Source organism: Terrapene carolina, unplaced genomic scaffold (genome assembly GCF_002925995.2).
Source record: "Terrapene carolina triunguis isolate 2854851 unplaced genomic scaffold, T_m_triunguis-2.0 Scaffold141, whole genome shotgun sequence".
NCBI classification, from domain to species: domain Eukaryota; kingdom Metazoa; phylum Chordata; order Testudines; family Emydidae; genus Terrapene; species Terrapene triunguis.
The window spans coordinates 8306091-8328495 of record NW_020664492.1 but is presented as its reverse complement, the minus strand read 5'-3'; the positions used below and the strand labels follow the sequence as shown (position 1 = coordinate 8328495).

Here is a 22405-nt window from a genome sequence, read left to right as displayed (position 1 = left end):
AGATGCCGGTAACAGGAAAGCTAATAAATCTGATCATTGGTCCTCTAATTTCACCAGCAGAATCTTTTCACAATATTGGAAGAACCCCAGAAAGCATGCCATTATTTTATAGATGGCTAAATCTAAAAGCAGGGGTTGAGTTCCTGGTTCCTATTAGAAGATAGTTCTGTGTTTTGATGGAGTGGGTTCAGAAAGCAGTCATGATAATACTGTAACTTTCTGTCTGCAATCCAGCTAAGTAATGAGATCAACTCTTCCGCTTCAGTACTGAAATAATCCTTGCGTTCTGATAGGGTCAGTGAAAAACGAATTGCTTTTGTTTTCATTGTTTGTTTGGCCAAATGATTTCAGTATCTTTCCACAAGGGAGCTGGAGGCCTCTTTTAAAATATTGAGACAAATTGTGCCTTTGGTTAGACCTGAGCAACGCCATAGAATTCAATGGGGTACCTGAATATAAATGAGGGCAAAATTTAAGCCACTGTCTGTAGGATCCTACTTCCCCTTCTCCCATGAATAATTATTTGCTCATTTGTTCTTCAAGTGCATATCACATTGTACTGATGGCAAGGAGAGACTTTGCCCCTTGAATCTGGAATGTTTTCTCTTTCTACTCCATTTTCTCCTCTTCATCAGTTACAGATAGGCGATGAACATAGGGCTCCTTTTTAAACTATTTAGAAAGCTGCTGGCGAAATCACCTCTTTAGGTGTGTGGAGACACAACGCTTACACTGTCCCTCGGCTTTTCAGCAGATACCTCTCCAGTGCCCATTCTCATGCTGACTTCTGGAGTTAAAGATTGATGACCTGATTGAGGTGCTGAGCAATTTCAGAGAGAATTGCAGATTCTCAGTAGCACTGAATATCAGGTCAGGAAATCACCTCTAAAAACTTGAGTCTATCAGTTAGCTACCTGGTACAGCCACACAGAGAGATGAGCTGATTTTGCAGTAGTGTATTGGCTTATTCCATTTTGAAGTGACAATAACACCATAGCAACTTTATTTAGATAGGCTCTAAGTGCTAGGCTAGTGAGTATAAGTGGGGCATGGTGACAGCTCCTCCTCCTCCCTCAATTTTTCCAAGAAAGGACTGACCGGGTGTAGGTGCTTAACTCCAGGACAAGGTTCACAGCTGTGAATCCCAAGCAAAGGGAGGCACCTCCTTTTACGTGCCAAACATCCTTTGAGGGACAGGGCTTATGGCAAACCCGTCTTCTTGACATTTCCTATTGGCTAGGTTAGGTGGCTCCCCACTCAGAGTACTGGCTGTTGTGAATCCCATTCTTAAGTAACTAACTGTCCCCATGCAGTGTATAGGGAGCCTGGGTGCCTAACTCAGGACTGAGGATTCTCCTAGGTGGCAGGGTGCCTAGAAGTTAGGCTTTGCAATTCTGACTCTAAGTCCCCTTTGTGGATCTAACCCTAAATGCCTAAAGTGAGGAATCAAATCTTAAATGCACTTTTTGTGGTTCTAATAAATCCTTTGGGATCTCATAACATTTGTTAGGGGTTTTAGAATGATAACATTATACACACAGTGGGCAAGTCACATTTTCACTTTGTGCCTCATTTAAGCCAGCTATAAAATGGGTTTAATGATCTTTATAGCCTTTATAAAGTGCTTTGTGATGTGTGGATGAAGAGCTAGGCATTAGGTAGTGACAGCGGTGACATGCCCTTCTGATGCACAAGTCTGTAGCATGGAACAAAATGAAGTGTAGTGAATCCTGCTGTGTAAAGTTACAACCCCACAAGCAGATGAGAGGATAACTTTTGAAATCATGAGAAGTCATGCCCTTGAATTAGTGGGATGCTAATCTTTGGATTTTGCTTTATCTCTAGACGACTGAACACATTGAACAAGTGTGCCTCAATGAAACTCGATGTGAACTTCCAAAGGAAAAAGGCAAGTATCTTTGTTCTTACCATTGTAATGCGAGCTCCTGCAATCAGGCCCCAAATCAGGAAAGCACTTAAGTTTAAGTTAAGCATGTTTAACTCTAAGCATGTATTTAAGTGCTATCCTGAATAGGGATGGTTTCCTGATCAGGGCCTTTAAATGTGAAATAAAGATAAATAGCTATGAATAGTACAGCAGGGTCAGTGTTAAAAGACTTACATAGACACATGCCGTAATTTAAATGTTATATATGTTCAGTTCCAGTCAAGGGGAAAAGGGTATCATGCCTTGGTATTATAGTGTATTGTCACATTTCCCCATGCCATGTGATCACATAATGGAAAATCCTTCCAGGAAAAAATGGAAGCTTCTGTATAAACAATAGCTTTCCTTCTTTCTCGTGCTGACTTACTACCAGTTAACAATATGAAAATAAACCATGCCGTACTTACAACCTCCTTGTATAACACAGGCAATATTTAAGGCTTAAAGGGTTTCAATAAGGAATGCAGAAAATGTTTATTGATTTAAAGAAATTGTAATGGATCCAGCATAACAGTTGAGCTTTTTAGTTTACTCGTGACATTGGCCCAAGGGCACTTTATAAGCAACACCATCTAATGGAAATCATTGGTTCTGAGATGTTGCTATATACTGTATCACTTTTTCCCTCAGAGTGTTTGTCTAACACGTTTGAAAACTGCCCATAGGAGGTGCTCCTCTTGATACCACTGGCAGTTTAATCTATTTCTATCCTGCTGTCTATGTAAAGGAATTCAGACAGAAGGTGTCCAGACATTTTCTTACCTTCTATTCATGCCAGATTGTTCTTGTGTGCGATAGTCATCAAACAGTCTGTCCAGCATCCTTTCTGGCCATTCTCTTCCAAATTGTGTATACGCCAGTGAGGTCCCATCCTTTTTTCCAACTTCAGACTTGCGGGGGTTTTCCTGCCTTTGATAAGTGCATGTAACCTTCATGTTAAATCCCTGTTCTGGCCTCTCAAGAACAGAGTGCCAATCCACCAAACCATGTGGCGGCTTTATGATGTGGACAATTGTGTGCTATAGGAAGAGACTCAGCTCATCCAAATTCATTTCAGTGTTGAAATATACACCCAAGTCTCATTGGTGAAAGCCTAATGCACTAAGCCCATTTAGCTGCTTTAGGTGGTTTCATTTTTCTTATTTTTATCAAAGACATTGCGGCTTAAACAAGAGAGGGAATAGAAAAAGCAAAACATGGATGAACATTGGCTATGCTATTTAAAAATTGTTGAAATGTTACTTCCTGCCCTTCTTCCCTGCATCCATTCCAGATCAGCAAAAGGGAAAGTGGAGATTGACAATTTAGGGTTCTATTCACAGTGTAGGGTTTTCTGCACCATCAAAATCTGTGTAGATGCAGTTCATGGCTGTGCCAAACCTGCCAGTTTCAGTGCAGATGCCTTCTGTCCTCATTTTTTGGTAAACTTAAAATCCCCACCTTTCTCCTCTCATCCTAAAACATTCAAGGAATGGCCAACTGACCCCTATCACTTCTTGACAGCTGGCCCTTCTCCTTCCCCACCCCCACAACCTTGCCTCTTCAGAGGCAGAGACCCCCACTCATGTGATATTATTGCAAACCTCATGATTTTAGGTGGGTGGTTTGGGGGGTGGCCTTTTTTTTAAAGCTGCTCTTTACGTCAGGAAGAGACAAGGATTTTCTCACTATCTTTGCTGTTACTAAAGATAGCCACCATCCCCCATTGTTCTGAATAGAACTGAACTCACAGGCTTCCCTTATTTAGCATGGCCACTATTTCCCTACAGCCTTGACAAGTGGAAGTGCCCTAGTAAATTTAGCCGCCATTTCAGCGCAACAGAAGCTGGACAACCAACGCTCAGTGTAAACTCTTGCCCCCATAGGTGTATGAGGCAAGAGAGGATGAGGGAACAGGAGAATGTGCAGGGGCAGGAATGAGAGTTGGGCCAGCAGGCATGGAGGATGACTGGAGCAGAGGAAATTGTGGGGGCAAAGAAATGTGAGTGGTGGGGAGGAGGACTAGGAATCAAAGAAATATTGGGGTCTGGGTGGGAGACTGGGGACAGGGAGACTGGACAGTAAAAGAATGCATGGAAGAGCTTGCAGTTGTGTCTCCACTCAACAACGATAGATCTGGGAAATGTTCCTGTGGTCTAAATGCTGTCTGTACAAATAGCCTTTACGATAAGCTGTCTTACTGGAACACAAAAGTAGCCTACTATTACCTGGTTCAGAGGTTCAACATGAATGTTTTGCACAGTTCTAGTCTGCACCTGCTTGACTGATTCATGAAAACACAGCTAAGCAAGCTGCCAAACAGCATTATCGGGAAGGCTAATCTGGGTGAAAGCCTGTTCCACTGACTCTCCCCACCTCCACCTACCCAACCACACATCACTCGAAGAGATACATTTGCCATGTGGGGGATTTAGTCATTCTGTTTCCATTAACTTCAATGAGATTTGCACAACTAAATCTTCATATATTGTGCTGAAAATATTCCCTTAAGTGATTTGGACAGACAAAAATTAGCCTTTGGATTAGCTGCTTTCTGCAGCTGTGGATTCATGTGGATTCCCGCCCTAGCTAGAAAAATTTGGCAAAATTCCATTCAAAATAAACCGGCTCTATTGCATTTTGTTGGTGTCTATCTGGGGTTTGAGGAAAATATGCCCTTAATCAGGGTTTTTCTATTTTTAACCAATTTGAATTAATTATGTATCAAAAGCTCTCCCTGAGTCTCTGGCAAACGCTGCCAGTCACTCTTAATGAAACCTGCCCCTCCTCTCCTTCCCATGCATAATGATATTAGAGGGCTCCCTACACATGCCTGTTGGAGTCCTCGGGCTCTTTGTTACTGTTTACATAGAGAGATGCTGAGAGGTGGGAACGGAAGTTGGGTGAGAGGAGGAAGATCATTGGATCAGAAGCAATGTTCTGAGGCCTTGAGAAGACCTGTTTGAGTCAGCAGTGGGGATCACACTCAATAGATGCTGAGCCACAGATGGCTCCAGAGGGTATAAAATAATACTTTTCAAAAATCTTGCAAAACAAGGCAAGAATGTAAAAGTGACATTTACCCACCTCCTTTCTAGGCTCCTTGGACATCACTAGTATATTGCATGATGGGGTACCACAGCAGAATGGAAGCTGAGAATCCAAGTGGATGTTATAGAACAAAAGAAGGAAAATATGTGAGAATGCCCGGAATGCCCCTCTGTCCCGACACTGGGGCAATTCCCCATATATTGCTGAAGTTGGTGGGATGGTGACAGTTAACTTTGAAGGGAGAAATTCTTTCCTATTCCCCATTGTAAACAACAATGAGAAATCTTATTTGGAAAAGTCCATGACATGCGGTAAGCTTTTAGTAAGGCAGGATGCTACAGTATTTCAAACTGATTTCTTTTTAAATTATACACTTGAGGCAGGGGGAATAGATCCAGAGCCTTTCATTGCAAAATTGCAGTATTTGAATTCACCCTAGGTCAGTAGAGATTGTTGAACTCAAATCTGTTCTTAGTGGGCAAATATAAATATCAACATATCATCGTAACTGGCAGTAATTGCCATCTTCGTTGAGAGACTCATCATTACATTTTGGAGGATTATCTCTATGTTATCAGGGCAATCTGATATCTAACAAGAGCACTAGGGGATTCAGGCTGTTCATGGGTTCCAACATCCCTTTTGGAGCCTTCCAAATATTATCGCAGAGAATGTCTTTTTGATACAGTGTGAGGGGGTTTGGCACAACAACTGCCAAACAACTCATGTGACTGCGGTGATGCACCATCTTCCCCTCAGCAGGTGCATAGTGGGAGATGTAATCCAACCATGGAGCCCAGTCTATAGGAGGGAATGACAGTATCAGGCACCTCTCATGAGGAACCAAGGTGACATTACAGAATCAAAATTTTTGTGTTTTTGATTTTTCAAGGAAGGCTGACAATTTTCCATGGAAAATTTCAACACGACAAAACTTTTTCTCATTTTCACTGCAAAGTTCCGGGGGGGCGGGGGGCGGAATCCATTTTCCAACCAGCTCTAGTCAGCAAGTAATCCTGGCTCTGTTGTGCTGGGATGTAGAACTCATTCCCCACCACTGTTCATGTTCATCTCTAGCCACTGTTTAAAAGTATCTTTAAGCCTTTTGTCCTCCAAAGGATATTTTAAGTAGAAACACTGTTGGCTTCATATTTACTGCCCTTTCCCGTCACACTCCCCCTCTCCCTGAATTTTCTTGCGCGTTGTTTCCACCACTTTAGCTTTATTTCTTTGGGTTTTAAGACAAAGGGACTAGATCCTCATCTGGTGTAAATTGTCATAGCTCCAATTATTTCAATGGAGTTCTCACAATTTATACCAGCTGAGGATCTGCCCCAATGTCTTGTATTATGTTTGCAGTGTAGCTTACCATTTATTGTTGTGTGGTACAGGCCCTCAGCACCTAGGCAGTGGACTGCGTTATAATGGCAGATGAAATTCAATGTTGATAAATGCAAAGTAATGCACATTGGAAAACATAATCCCATCTATGCATGTAAAATGATGGGGTCTAAATTAGCTGTTACCACTCAAGAAAGAGATCTTGGAGTCATTGTGGATAGTTCTCTGAAAACATCCACTCAATGCACAGCGGCAGTCAAAAAAGCAAACAGAATGTTGGGAATCATGAAGAAAGGGATGGGTAATAAGACAGAAAATATCCTATTGCCTTTTTATAAATCCATGGTATGCCCATATCTTGAATACTGCATGCAGATGTGGTCGCCCCATCTCAAAAAAGATCTATTGGAATTGGGAAAGGTTCAGAAAAGGGCAACAAAAATGATTAGGAGTATGGAACGGCTTCCATATGAGGAGACATTAATAAGACTGGGACTTTTCAGCTTGGAAAAGAGACAACTAAGGGGGGATATGATATGATAGAGGTCTATAAAATCATGACTGGTGTGGAGAAAGTAAATAAGGAAGTATTATTTACTCCTTCTCATAACACAAGAACTAGGGGTCACCAATTGAAATTAATAGGCAGCAGGTTTAAAACAAACAAAAGGAAGTATTTCTTCACACAACGCAGTCAATCCATGGAAAACTCTTTGCCAGAGGATGTTGTGAAGGTCAAGACTATAACAGGGTTCAGAAAAGAACTAGATAAATTCATGAAGGATAGGTCCATGAATGGCTATTAGCCAGGATGGGCAGGGATGGTGTCTCTAGCCTCTGTTTGCCAGAAGCTAGTGTAACCCTTACACCTCCTGGGTGTGGTGTTCTGTCCCCTCTAGTGGCACCGAGACCACTTAGAGATTAATGGGTCTGCTATAGCCTTAGCTAAGAGGCATATGGCTTTTAGCTCATACAGTAGAGGCTCATGCATTTAGCTCCAGAGGTCCCAGGTTCAATGCCGACGACCGGGGTCTGTCTGCGTTACACTGGGAATAGACGACAGGGGATGGATCACTTGATGATTACCTGTTCTGTTCATTCCTACTGGGGCACCTGGCATTGGCCACTGTTGGAAGTCAGGATACTAGACTGGATGGACCTTTGGTCTGACCCAGGATGGCCGTTCTTATGTTCTTATAAAATAATGGTTAAAATATTTAAAAGTTCTACCCTAATGTTTTTTTTAAATATTCCTGTTGTGGCACTTGTAAGACCATAACAGGTTGATTTTATAAGTGCCTCACTTGTTTTCAGTCCTCCTGCCCATGAATTCCCCCTTCAATAACGAGCTGTCACACAGAACCAGAAGGCATAGCTGTCAAACAGTCCATCCCTTTCCCTGCAGAAAAGATTACCAAAGGAGGACCAGCTGTCTCTAGCTCTTTTTCTGCTGCTGCTCTAGCTACTGAATTGTTTGCTGCCCCTAGCTGCAGTAACTGAGGTTACTCCTGTGAACTCGGGTCGGCGGTAGAAGAAATGTGTGCTACTCGTTATTCATAATGCAGAAATGAATCAAAACAGCTTTTCTAGTTCAGCAGCTTTATTTTATTTTACAGTTTGGACAAGATCTAAAATTGATGTGTCAAGCTTTAAGTGATGACCTAGCAAAAGCTTACAACGACAATATGGCTTTAGGGTGATCTGCCACTTACTGATTACATCACAATGTACATCTTTCAAACTTCCGTTTTATTTAAGATGTATTTTACAAATTATTTTATATTTTCCAGTAAGATTAAGCAGCCAGGTTCTAGACTGGTGGGAGATAATACAACTTTACCATCAGAACGATGTATAAAAATACTGCTAAGAATAGATTTTTAAAATGAGAATTTTCCAGTCCCAAAATAGTCTTTTTAGTTTACGCCTTGTTTTAGTCTGACAGCCTGTCATATTTTACTGCCTTACTGCTGCTTTCAGGAATGAGGGAGGATAAGACGACTGTTTCGATGTCATATAGGTGAAGTTAGTTTGTTCTACTTTAAAACAACTGTACAGGAATAGCTTGGTACGGGACTGGTTCAAAGTCAATGGAAAGACTCTAATTGACTTCAGTGGGCTTCGGATCAGCTCGTTAGTGAGTAGTGAGCTAAACAAAAACTGCATGGCGCAAGCTGACAATTTATCAGTTTTGTCTGGGACAACTGAGTAGCAGAATCTCATATTGACCTTTGGATCTTTTTATTTTAATGATTTTTTTATTTTATTTCACTCAATTACTACATTGTTTCCATAACTTATGGCGCTTGGTATTTTATCTCTAAATGTTTATATTTGTCTGGGGGGGTATGTGTGTATAAATGAACAAATCTAACTGAAGACTTAATCTTCCTACAGGTTAATTCAGATGATTAACTAGGTTTTCTGGCTGCGATTGCAAATGTCTGTTTACTTCTCACAGCAAAATGAAATATAATGGGGGATAGTTTGCTTGAGTTGCCCCATTACTGTAGCATCTCATAACCTCATAATCTTTAATGTATTTATCCATCCAACACTGCTGTGAGACAGGGAAAGTTAGGTGTCTGCCATTTGTGCCCTTGAAAATCTCCCCCGCCTTCCCCCCCCCCCCCATATTCTTAAAGAACTGCTCAGGCTACAATCCTGCATTGCGCAGCATGCAGGCAGATTGCTTGTGCCTGCTCAAAGCCCTGCTGAAGTTAACAGGCCCTGCATGGGCACATAGTCTACTCGTGAGCTCCACAAGGCAGGAATGGGGCCTTATTCCTTCTATGGTAGCATGTTAATTGCAGAGTCTTTGCTCTGGAATGAGAAAGGCTGCAGTAAAAGAGCTGATATCCATTATGCTAAGAACAGACTAGTCTTCTAGAGCCACGTTGCCATCTGTAGCTTTCACTGTCTGAGCAGAGGGTTCATGTTTGTTACAATGTAATCAGAAAAAGAAAGAAAAGTTCTCTGTTGAACAAAGTGTAACATGCTGTTTTCCAGAGTGAAGACTCAGATGAAGAAGACTTCTGTGCCATCAGTAATAAATGGACTTTCCAAAGGACAAGCAGAAGATGGTCTCGGGTGGACGACATTGACACTTTGCTTCACCGATCAGATAGACATGGGTCTTCAGGGGACATTAAAATGAAAAACACCCCTAGCAGTGAAAGTGTCCTTACTGATCTGAGTGAGCCTGAAGTCTCATCTATTCACAGCGAGAGCAGTGGAGGAAGTGACAGTCGGCATCAGTCTGGTATCAACAGCACTATCAGGGAGATATGTGACTGCTCGGGACAGCATAGTATAGAAAACACACTTACACGTTACACCACTCCTGTCAACTGTACTTTCTCCCAGGTTCCAAAGGAGACCACAAATTACTCCTGTAACCTTAAGAATGAGAAACCAACACGAACGAGAGCCAAGACCTTTCTAAAGCGCATGGAGACGCTAAAGCCTAGAGGTGCACATGGAAAACTAAAGGGCTTGGGAAGGCCTGGTGTCTTAGAGATAAGCGGACCTGTTCTTCAACATGAGCCAAAATCCTTAAAGGACATGCACTGCATGCAGATAGTGAATGGAGATGCAGCCAAAAGAGGACTTTCCTTTTCTGCCAAATCCAGCAGTGACAGTAGTCAGTCAGAAAACAGCAGCAGTGGCATGAGCACACCATGTTTTAAGGAACGCAAGTGTTATGAAACAAACAAGCGAGGTGGTATGTACCTGGAGGACCTGGACGTTCTTGCTGGAACAGCCCTGAGACAAGTGGTAGACGAAAACCGTAAAAATGAATTTCACTCCCAAGAGAACCTGGTTGTGCATATTCCCAAGGACCACAAACCTGGAACTTTTCCAAAGGCACTTTCCATTGAAAGTCTCTCACCGACTGACAACAGTAATAGTGTAAACTGGAGGACAGGCAGCATCTCTTTGGGCAAACAGAAGTGCTCTACTCCTAAAGAGCCCAGACTCATGGCTTGCAGTCCTAAAGAGAGTAGGGTTAGTATTTATGACAACGTGCCAGGTTCCCACTTGTATGCCAGCACTGGAGACCTTTTGGACTTGGAAAAAGATGACCTTTTCCCTCATTTAGATGACATTTTGCAGCACGTCAATGGACTTAAAGAGGTTGTAAACCACTGGTCAAAGGATTTACAGCCAGAGCTGCAAAGCAATGATTTATTGGTTGGGGAATCTGCATCGTTGCCATTCCAGTCACCCACCCAAATCACATTAGACTTTGAAGGGAACTCTGTTTCTGATGGTCGTACTACACCCAGTGATATGGACAGAGATGGAACATCCCTCAATGAATCAGAAACCACTGGTATTAGGGACAGGAGAGACTCTGGTGTAGGGGCATCTCTCACCAGGCCAAACAGGTTGGTAGCATAATTCCTTAAATAATTCCTTCTATTTTTCATTATTAATGGGGTAGGTTGTGAAAAATGATATAATAAAGCAGGGGCACATTATCTGAGCATTGTGAACAGTTGTCAAAGGGTCATGATCACCCTGCCTTGCCCATATTGCTAAATTGGGAGGAGGGACCCAGCTAGATGGAATGGCGACTTCTAGGAGAAGAGGGCCCTGGTATGAAAAAGGTGGGGAGTCATCGTAATAGAGCAAACTACAGTGCACGCTTTCTTCCACAAAGTATTTTAGTTAAAAAACATGGTGTCATATTCACAATGGGATGTATATTCAAACTGGCCTCTAAAATGTGCCCATCAGTTTGTGCAACCAGGCAGGCACCAAATTTTCATGCACAAGATTAGAGTCTGCTTTGAAAAAGTGGCCCTGTGCTGTTATGTAAAATTTACAATGTTTCCCCAAAGCCCCCCCATAGTTGGTTAACACCCAGTGTATTTGTTAATGGAAATGTTAGGTTGGAACTCCCTAAGTGACACCGAGTGTTTGGAAACCCATTCTGCATTATTAATGAATTTTGTGAATTTGAGAGAAGAGGCTCCGTTGTGCCCTGAAGACACAGGCCTGAATAAGGGACTTTGTGAAGCTGCACTGCCGGGGGTGGGGGTGTCCGAATGTGCAATGGGAGTGTGGCTGCCAGGCATGGTGCTGTGCACTCTCCGCTCCGCGGCCAACTGCTTCCATGTGCTCACCCACAAAGGTTCCATTGTTTTTATTTTGTTTTCAACAATTAACATGAGAAATCTTTGAAATCTCCTGTTTGTTCTTTACAGCCCTGGACACCACACAAAAAATCAAGCTTTGAGATACTTGAGTTTTATTTATACCCAAACAGCACCCTCTCACACCTACCTTTGCTTTCATTTCTGTATAGTTCTCTTAGCACTGAAAACTCACTCAAGTGACACTGTACATGGCCCATGAAAGCATCATTGGTTACCCCACAAGCACATGAGGTTTTGTTAAAGATGGCTTCAGTTAGGCAGCCTTTGTCCAACCCACAAAGCAGGGGATACAGTTACTAACTAAAACATATCATGTGGGAGAGGCTCCAGGAGGCAGGAAAGTGAATTTAAAAGAAAAGATACCCACACACTCCCTATAGGCTATGGAATGTATACCTGGGAACTGCTCACAAACGGAAAGAAACTTGGCACTTTAACTATTCTGAGGGACTCTTATGCTATCACTTAAATCCGTCATTTGAATTACTCTGGATTTACGCTGCTGTAGCCAAGAGCAGAATTTGGCCCTATGTATTTTGATCTATGGGTAAAAACGCACACAGATCCAGACGTGCATTCAAAGGGCTTAAACTGCAATTACTTACAACCAGCCATATTGCTTACTACTGTGTTGAATTCCACAGAAATCAAGGCGACTACTCATATATTAAGCGCATGCCTAAATGTTTGCAGAATTTGGGCCAAAGTTCATACCTTGAAGAAGAAATGCAAATGTTATCTTCAATTGTCAGTATATAAAATGAGTCAGTATATAAAGAAAGTATCTTGGGTTAGATTCAAAGCTCGTTAAAATCAATTGGATTCTTTCCATTAACTTCAGTGGGCCTTGGATCAGGCTTCCTAGAGCCTCACAGAAGCAAGGCACTGCATTCTCTGTCCCCAAGAACAGTCCTTTTCACAAGAAATCACTGATTTCACATTGACAAATACTGTATATCATCACATTTTTCCTAATTGTGGCACCATATAATCTCATTTTCCTTTTCTCCTTTCTTTTGCTGAAGGCGATTACGCTGGCATAGTTTCCAGATCTCTCATGGCCCGAGCCACTCCACAGCATCACTACAGCTCAGTAATCAATCAGCAGCTCAACTGAATCTACTGCAAAAATTTTCCTTACTTCGCCTTACGGCCATCATGGAAAAATACTGCATGTCAAACAAACATGGCTGGACATGGTAAGTGCATTATGTGTCTCACAAAACAGATATATTTAGAAGGAAATTGTTTCTCCCAATTATATTATTATCATTCCACTAACTTAGCCCCTTTCATCTGAGAATCAGAAAGTGCATTTTAGTCCGTAGTTATATAGTGAGTCAGTGGCAAAGCCAGAAATAGAACCCAAGAGGTCTGATCCACCTCCCTGCTCTAGCCACTAGACAACCCACCCTCTCTCTAATAGCAGCCAAGTACCAGAAAAATAAACAAGAAGAGTAGGAGTGAATAATTACAAAGAGGAAATTTTAAAATAAGGTTCTCTAAAACTAAAGTTATGGTTTGAAAGGAGCAACTGTTGGTCGTACATCAAGTGTACAAGTTTGTTTTATTGTTGTTTTTTATATTAAAAAGGAGTGATTAGCAGTGGGTAGGTGGAAGTCATCTAGAAAATATTATTCTCCCGTATTTGCAGAAACATTAGTTCAATAATGATAATAATAATACTTCACAGTGAGACAGTGCTTTGCACCTTCAAAGCATTTTACAAACATTAACTAATCCTCACAAACTCCCTCTCTGAGCTTGGCAAAATAATTAAGGTATCGCCAAAGGTACACACATGGAGAAAGAGAGATGAGAGGTGAGGAGCTAGAGTCACAAAAGGACTTACCTCCCACGTTAGGTGCCTAACACCAAAATGTCGGCACCACTGGCATTCACAAAACCCCTGCTCAACTGCTGGCTAACCCTGGAGGAGCCTAAAGGTCATTAGCATCTCAATTTCCACCATTAAAAGTCCCCTAGCTGCCTAAGTTTCTGGTTCTGGGCATGCACACAGCTGCCTTAGTCTAGATGCCACGGTGCCTAAATCCTAGTGGGATGCTGCAACTAGGCATTTCTTGGCCTAGCTCAGCTGTGGGGCCCAGTCCAGTAGCTGTTCTCAAGGTCTGTCTAATGTTACACAAAACAGACAGCACGAGGCAGGGAGGCAGCAGCCTCTTTTATAAAATGTATCCCACTGGTCAGGGAACTCAGCTGAGATGTGGGAGACCCTGTTTCTATTCCCCCCTCTGCATGATGGGGAGAAGAGAGGTGCACTTGGTTCTCCTGCCTCTCCGGTAAGTGTGCTAGCCAGTGGGCTCTGGGGGATCCTGATGTAGGGCTCTTTCTCAGTCTCTCCTGTTGAAGCTGTTCCACTGTGTACAAATACATAAATATTCAGTGGGCCAGTGGGTGAGTGAATGATTCTGTAGTCCAATGGTTAGGGCATCCACTGAGAGGTGAAAAACCCCTGTTCAAATCTCATTCCCTCAGGCAGAGGGAGGAGTCTCCCACATCCCAGCTGAGTGCCCTAATGGGTTAACGGTTAAGGGCTCTTCCTCCAGCCATTTTATGGCGAGTTAGGCATCTTTCTTGAAAGAACCCTCCAGGAGAGGGTTTATGGCTGTTGATCCCAAGCAAAGATAGCTCCCTCCCTCCAGCCCAGAGTTAGACACTAACTCTCTGAGAGGCATGGGGTTTAGGACATACCCCTCTGGTCAGCACATGCTATTGGTTGGTTTAGGGAACTCCCTGTTGAGCGTGCTGGCTTTTGCGAATCCCGTTCTTAGGATCCTAACTCTCCCCATGCCTTGTATAAGGAGCCGTGACACCTAACTCAGCTGTGAATTCCACAAGGTGGCAGGGTACCTAAAAGTTAGGCACTGAAACGCTTGGCATTGCAATGACTAATTCTCCTTTGGGAATCTAGCCCTAAGGGACTTACTCAGGGCCACAGAAGGAGACTCGGTGTCAGAGCTGTGATTAGAACTCGGCAGTTTCCGGAACTTGCTGATTTGCGCAAAGTAGCTCTCTCTCCTGACAAATATTTTCAGTGATCACATAGTTGATCTGTAAGGCCCAGATCCACAAAGATACTCAGCTGTTTAAAACCCAGACTTAGGCCCCTAAGTCCCATTTTTAGGCCCCGCTGCAATTCACAAAAATCCTGCTCAGCTGCTGCTTAACCCGGTAGATGCGTAAACTTACTCAGTGCCTAAATTTTTGCTGCAAAGGCTCCCTAGAATGCTAAGTTTCTGCTTCGGAGCATGCATGTTGCTACCTCACTCTAGGCACCGTATACCTGTCTCCCAGCCTCAGAGCAATCCACAAAGATATGGCAAGGAGCGTCTATCTCACTCATGGAGCCCAATGCAGTAGAGGCCATCTACTGGATCAGCTCCCATTCCAAATCTGTCTGGAGGAGGATGAGAATGTGGTGCTGGTAGCATGCACCTTATAATCTTTAGCCCAGTGGTTAAAGCACTCACCCAGGTTCAATTCCCACCTCTTCCTGACAGGGAGAAAAGATTTGGGCAGGGGTCTCCCACATCCCAGGAGTGCTCTAATCACTTGGCACCTTCTCCTCCAGCCATTTTGCGTGAAGTTAGGCACCTGCCTCACTCATTTTCACAAGGAATGACTTAGGTGCCTAAGCCTCCTGACTCCAGGAGAAGCGTTCCTGGCTATCGCAAGCAGAGATAGAGTCTCCCTGCAACCCAGAGTTAGGCATCTATCTATGGGGGAGGGGGCTTAAAACACACCCCTGTGGTTGGCATCAAGGTGGCACCCCACCTAACATGCTGGCTTTTGTGGATTGCATTGTTAGGCACTTCTCTCTCCCCATTCATTGCATAGGGAGCCCAGGCACCTGCCTTAGGCTTTGTGGATCTCATTGGTGTTTGTGTGATTTTCTAGGTAGCTAAAAGTTAGGCGTTGGGTTGCTGAGTATCACAACACCTACGTTCCTTTGTGGATCTGGGCCTAAGTTTTCATGCTCAGCACTATAGACAATTGGAATTACAAGTAGTTGTGGTGTTGTTTTCCATACTCCTCCAGTGGGTCATTTAGATTCAAATGTTAACTCCTTCTCACACAAACTACGAAACCTCCAGCCATGTTCATCCATGTTTTAAAACTGCTGAAGCCAAGATTCTCACAAAAGGGAATCTGGGCTCTTGGTCTCTTTTCCACCATCATTTATGGGAGAAAGAAAGTTCACCAAGTTTAGTTAATGTGCTTGATCAGAAATCATTTGAGTTACATCAAGGATGCATTTGCCACATAATGGTTTCTCAATGTAATTTATTACTGTAAATTACTGGACAGCAGAAATGCTAAATCACAAAGCTGATATCATAGAAATCATTGGACCCATTAAAGAAATGAACTTGCACTCTTTTAGATACATCTTCCACTATGTTTTGTTGTGCTGCTCATGCCCATCCATGCCAGACATTTTGAAGGCAAGCATACAGCCACAGGCAATCTGCTGGTAAAGGCTCTCAGGAAGACCATAAAATGTGTAGACTTTAAAGGATTCATATATCATGTATTAGAAAGGAAACTTTTATTTAGCTGTCTTTATTAAAGAGGCTGCCTTCAGAGTTACTGGCTTCCCTCAGTAATGTTAGACAGTAGGATCATGTAAGTACTCTCACAGTTTAATGCTAACGGTGTGAATTTCAGGTCTGTGCCAAAGTTCATGAAGAGGATGAAAGTTCCTGACTACAAGGACAAGAATGTCTTTGGTGTGCCTTTGATAGTTCATGTCCAGAGGACGGGGCAACCCCTTCCACAGAGCATGCAACAAGCACTGCGCTACTTACGCAGCAATTGTCTAGATCAGGTATGGACTGTACATTCCTCACTAAATTTCAAAGGGTTTTTAAACCACAGTCTAGTGACTTGCATAGCCCGACTGGCTGGAAAATGTATCAAGCCAGTTGAAATGGTTTTACTGTCTAAACATTTTACTTTGCCAGCTCACATCAACGTCACACCATTCTAGAGCACTATGCAGGTTATGGTAGCACTGGACAATGACTGACATATTACTAACACCCCTTTTGTTGCTGTATTAACTCACTGTGCAAGGGACATAGCTATTATATCTTTTTTGTTCCTCCCCCAAAGATAGAGCTCTATGTATATGTATATACATAGCAGGGAGTTGGACTAGATGACCTCCTGAGGTCTCTTCCAACCCTAATCTTCTATGATTCTATGATACATGCTTACAGCATATATTGTGGCCAGAGAGCTCAGACAGCAAGTTGACATTTTGTTCTGCATTGCAACAATGCTTGCCCAGCTTTAACATTGGAGCAGCATGTTTCCCACATGCCCCAAGGCCCACTTCTGAATTTTCCAGAGTTTCTGCTCCTTGCTCTGCTTGTGACATTGTGCTCGCTGCAGGAGTGGATCTGATGCTTTGGGAATGGCCTAATGAGAGTTTCAGCACTGTGGGCAGAAATGGGAAGATAAGTACGGGCAGGGAGGAAATCATTCCACAACTCGGTGTAGCTAAGTTCTCATTCAGTGCCCATCACCATGGTATCTGGGCTTGTATAGTGAGAGTGAAAGAATTGGGAAGCAGAGAGCAAGGAGGTGAAGCAGGTGGATTAAGTAGTGGAGTTGGGGGAATGGAAATGTGTATAGGAGAGCGAAAAGGAGGACAGATGGAAGGGAAAGGAAAGGGAACAGAGAACAAAATAGAACAGAGACAATAGGGAGAAATGAGGAGTAATGGGGGAAGAAAGTAGAAAACAAAGAAAAACAGGACAGACACCAGAAAAAGAAAAAGCAACAGAGAGAATCCAGCCAGCCAGGAACAGCATCTCTTGTGACACGGACAAGTCTCTGCTTCAAGAGGCCACTGGAAGGTGTCAGAGCAATAGGAGAAAGCCAGCTCCGCTCTCCTAATGGTAGAATTGAGGAAATATTAAATAAAAGGTAAAGGTAGAGGGAAGGGTTTAACGTCAAAGTGCTTCCAGACTGTGAACATTTAAAAACATATTTGTGCAGAGACTTTCGCCCAAACCCAGATATAGGATTTCAAATGTTCAGTTAATTCAGCTTCTGCACTTGACACCTCCTCTCCTTATCCCATCTAATTCAGAATCAGCTAATGCCTGGCCATTGGCTTCGTTAGAGACCTAAGCAGCTTCCAGCACCTCCCTGTACAATGCATGTAGGGAGCTAGCCTAGAGCCCTGCGCTTCTGGGTCTGCCACTGTACGTACTTAACAGAGTTGCAGTTGTTTATATATATATATATATAAATTGTAAAGTATGGCCATGGGCACTTGAGATAGTTATGACTGTTCTGAGATGAAGTAAGGAAATTCAGGCCATTAAGGATTGAAAATGATTATTCACATACAACCCTGACAAAGAGAAGTCCCTGTATCTTTCTTTGTTGGCTGAGCTTTTATTTCTATCCTACATCAACTGTGCACTTGCAGAATAGACTATCCACAGCACACAAAGAAAATAAAGAGAGTGGGATAAATTAATCTCTGGTGTAAATCCATTGGTGTCTGTGTGTTTATGGATCTCTTGTAGTTACAGGATACATCTCTAATACTGTGGAAGAGATCCTGAAACACCTGCTTTTATGAAACCAAGAACTACCCCCTCTTGATGAATTGAGCATTTTTCCAAAGAAAGGGAAATAGGAATAACATCATTACACAATAGTAGAGATTAGCAGTAACTGGATGTCAGGCACCAGGAGATTGTTTTGATGAAATTTGATGTCTGACCTCTGATTCTAGCGTAACTGTGAATTTTTAAAGGTTGTTTATGCCAGCAAGGAGCCTTTGCCCCAAACACAGATGTTTTGCTTCACATTTGTCCAGCACGCTCCAGAGTTTTATACTTTGAACAGAAACAATTGTGGCCATGAGTCTAGTGTATTCAATATACCAGGCTGGGGGAGCATTCAAAAGGGAGAGAAGAAATGATGGACAATCCAGATGAAAAGAGCCAGACGCTTCCTTGTATTTCATTGTCAGATCTAAGGGCAGCTTTACCTCTGAATATAAACATAATCCACCAATGTGCACACAATGTAGATTTCAGTTCTGTAATTTCTACATATTACTTTAGATTGCAAACATCACAGACATAACTCACTTATATAACTTGTCCTAGACATAACAGAAAAATCTCAAAGCCGCTATTTGCAATCTGACACTGTATTCCACTAGCAAACTAATACACAGCATGCACAGAACTACGTACAGTTTAATTTACGAAAGCCACATCATCTCTATATTAATCATCAAAACATTTCAGTATATGACCATTGAACATGGAAGGATTTCAAGAGCATCCATTATTTGTTCAGGATGAGGATGGAGCTACATGAGCCTTAGAATGGAGGCTGCAAAGTTGAGCATAGGATGTTGCATGACTGAACTGCATATTTAGTTCCTTTCATGGTTGGAGTTGGTGGGATATGCAGTCCAGTAACCTTGACTCCAAGTTAACAAGACAAATAACTACCTATACACAACAGGCAAAGAGGAAGCAAGCTTTATAATTTAAAGCCCAAAATATGCCCACTTTATTCTTTTTATAGATTTTCTCAGTATTTCACCTCTTCTCCTATAAACTGAAGAAAAACAACAGGAATACTTCCCAAATGGAACAACAGAAATTCACTTGGGAATAAATATGTGGTTCATGCTCAGGAATTCACCACAGGGGAATTCCACTTCCGAGAACTACTGTAAAAGCACAGCACTGCTGTGAAGGCACTAACAGCGCTCATTTTAAGAATTACCACTTCCTTCAGAATAGAAAACAAACAAGATAAAAATGTATCTTAGTGTCTCTACACAAATAATCCCTCTGCGGCCTCTGCTTTGCAGGGCCGCTGAGAGCAGGTTCAGGCCCCGGTGAAAAAAATTTTTCGGGCCCCCCAGCAAGGGCGGACTGGCTGAATAGGGCTGATGAGATGGGGGGAAGCTGGGCCCCGGGCCCCGTTTCGGACTGCCGGGTCCCGGTAATTTGTACTGGCTTCCTCCCTCCCTCGTCGGCTCTGCTGCTTTGTAACTACTAGGTTTTTCAGTGGAATTTGAGGAAACTTCGGGGAGCAGAGAACAGGAAGGGGAAAAATAGATTTAGCATCTTGGTGTTAATCCTACCAGGATGTCCCAGTCTCTTGACACATAGTATATTACTTAGCTGAGGATCCTGTTGTCTTGTTAATCTTCAAAATAGATAGACATGATAAGCCAGATTCTCAGCAGGGGTAAATCAGTGTATCTCCATTAAAGTCAACTAGTTATGCCGATTTACGCCAGCTAAGGAACTGGGTCATAATTTTTAGGCAATGTCATACACACATACCTTCTGACCTTTTGGTGTGCGATTTGGTATAATAGGGAAGAATTATTAGGTGTTATAGTCCTACAGCAAGAGTATGTAGCTGCTTATGATTTCTCTTGTGAACAAGTCTACTGGCATTTCCATTAATGTAAGAATCTTGCAGTTGTTGTTATCTACAATAGTAAAACAAGTAACACAACTTCCTCAGTAAGCAAAGCCTCTTGTAAGAAATACTTGAAAGAAATGGCTGTTTAACCAACCCAACGTGGCTCCTGGTTTAGGTGGGTCTGTTTCGAAAATCAGGAGTGAAGTCCCGAATCCAGGCCCTCCGTCAGATGAACGAGAGCTCCCCTGAGAACGTCAGCTATGAAGACCAATCAGCCTACGACGTGGCAGATATGGTAAAGCAGTTTTTCAGGGACTTGCCAGAACCTCTTCTCACCAGTAAGCTAGGAGAAACCTTCCTCCATATCTATCAACGTAAGTAAAATGGTGGTTATTCTGAATGTTACCGAAGTGTCAACCATGGGCCTGATTCATTCAACTAACTTCAAAGGGCTCAGGCAAAATATGATTGGTGCTGTACACAGCACAAAATAAAGACAGTCCCTGCTACTAGAGGCTTTGGCTGAGATTTTCAAAGCTACCTCATGGGATTTGGGCATGCAGCTCCCTTAACTGTCATGAAAATTGGGTGTCCAAATCCCACATGCAGCTTTGAAAATCTCACCCTTCCAATCAAAAAGAAGCACACAGAGAAGATGAGATGCACAGGGAAAGCCAAAGGAGGAAATAACCTGAAACAGTTTATATTATAATATCATATTTTTACAAAAAATTATTGACTCACTTCATCTTGGTAAAAGTCTTTTGAATGTGGAGAGGATGGCGGCTTGGCCTTCAAAATGAGAATATTAACATGCAATGAATTTTCATGAGGATATAGCTTTTGAGGGTTTGCATTTTCATTATATCTACTAACATTTATATGTACTCTAGTATCATAGTTTAGATCACAAACTTAAGTCCTGTTAAGAGATCTAATAGGGGAAGAAAAGCTTAAGGGTTTTTTCTTTTAATTTCATTCCTCAGCAATGTCTGAACCTCAAACACATCAGAAAGATGTCAGTGCATGTGAGCCAGAAAGTGAAACTGACAATTCTAGTCTAATTGTCCAAATTAGGGGAGGAGCCAAAAGTAAACAATGGAAATAGTGAAAAGTAAATTAACAACTTAAAATGTTCTGTTGTAGGAATTACAGGCGATACTGATAAGAGAGAAACCATTTTAAAATACCATATGAGCCTAGACTAGTGACCTAATTGTTGACCCATACTTCCTCTTTCTGCTTTCATTCCCAGAAGCTGCAGGGTCACACTGAACTTCAGGCACATTTCATAGCACTTTATAAAAAGCACCTGTAATTACTTGCACCAATAAAATTGCTCCCATAATTACTTGCATCACCAAAATAGCAGGCTAAGTAGAGGATATATCTAATTCCAGGGCCATATTTTATGTTCTCACATGACTCTTTAATAAAAGTATGTGTTCTAGCCATTGTTTGATGAAGACTGGGAATGCTCCTGTGTTAACACAGGAGGGAAGGCCAGCCAACTGTCACATCTAAATGCCCACGTCTCTAAAAAGCACATATGGTTTCAGAGTGTGGAAGCTCATATAAAACTACAAAACCAATTTAAAAAAATCTCCTTTTAGGATGTTGCTAGGCCTTGTAGGAGCTTCTGTTTGGGGAAGTCAGATGTATTTTATTTATAACTAAAGCTGGCCCTGTAATACTCTAGTACAGCACATTGAGGAAAGATTTAAAGAAGGAAATTGTGATATTCCACTTTATGGATCAGCCTTTTACCATATTCTTTTGGTTAGGAAAATGCCATTTATGAAAATGATAGTAAAGCCTCGATGTACAGTATATATAGGGAATAAATGAATTCCAGGCATAATAAGGCTAAAGAGATTAAGCCTGTACTGCTGGGAGAAGAAGAAATGGCTCTAGGAAGGATTTCTTTGCACTATGTGAGTAACTTTAAGGACTTCAGTATGGATCTGTTTAAAATAAAGCAGTAACAGGGAAACAGGTGGGCTTTCCTACATATTGAGAAACAAAGTTTAGATTAAAAACATGTAGGATTTTTTCCTCCATACATTCAACAACATTTATATTTCTCTGCTTCAGGTAGTACTGGAAGAACCACTCTTTCCGGATCAAAAAAATAAATAAAAATGAACAGTTACTTGAGTACCTGTGGTATCTCATAAAGTGTGGGGTTAAATCAGGGTAGGCAAACTACGGTCCACAGGCTGAGTCTGGCCCATCAGACCTTTTAAACCGGCCCTTGAGCTCCCACTGGGGAGCGGGGTCGGGGGCTTGCCCCGCTCTGCACGTGCCGTAGCTCTGCGTGGCTCCCGGAAGCAGTGGCATGTCCCACCTCTGTCTCCTACGCGTAGGGGCAGCCAGGGGGCTCCGTGTGCTACCCCTACCCCAAGCGCCAGCTCCACAACTCCCATTGGCCGGGAACTGTGGCCAATGGGAGCTGCAGGGGCGGCGCCTGCAGACG

At 42.5% G+C, this 22405-nt stretch overlaps 1 protein-coding gene across 4 annotated transcripts in view; it reads left to right on the top strand.

The window, feature by feature from the left end:
• LOC112116016 (stAR-related lipid transfer protein 13-like) overlaps window positions 1-22405 on the top strand; it is a 361349-nt gene that overhangs the window by 325211 nt on the left and 13733 nt on the right. For all 4 annotated transcript variants that reach the window (XM_026653538.2, XM_026653540.2, XM_026653539.2 and 1 more), the window contains 5 exons: window positions 1846-1909; window positions 9329-10710; window positions 12510-12683; window positions 16174-16333; window positions 20105-20303. In XM_026653538.2, the coding sequence (XP_026509323.1) occupies window positions 1846-1909; window positions 9329-10710; window positions 12510-12683; window positions 16174-16333; window positions 20105-20303 (1979 nt within the window). The remainder of the gene's footprint in view (window positions 1-1845; window positions 1910-9328; window positions 10711-12509; window positions 12684-16173; window positions 16334-20104; window positions 20304-22405) is intronic.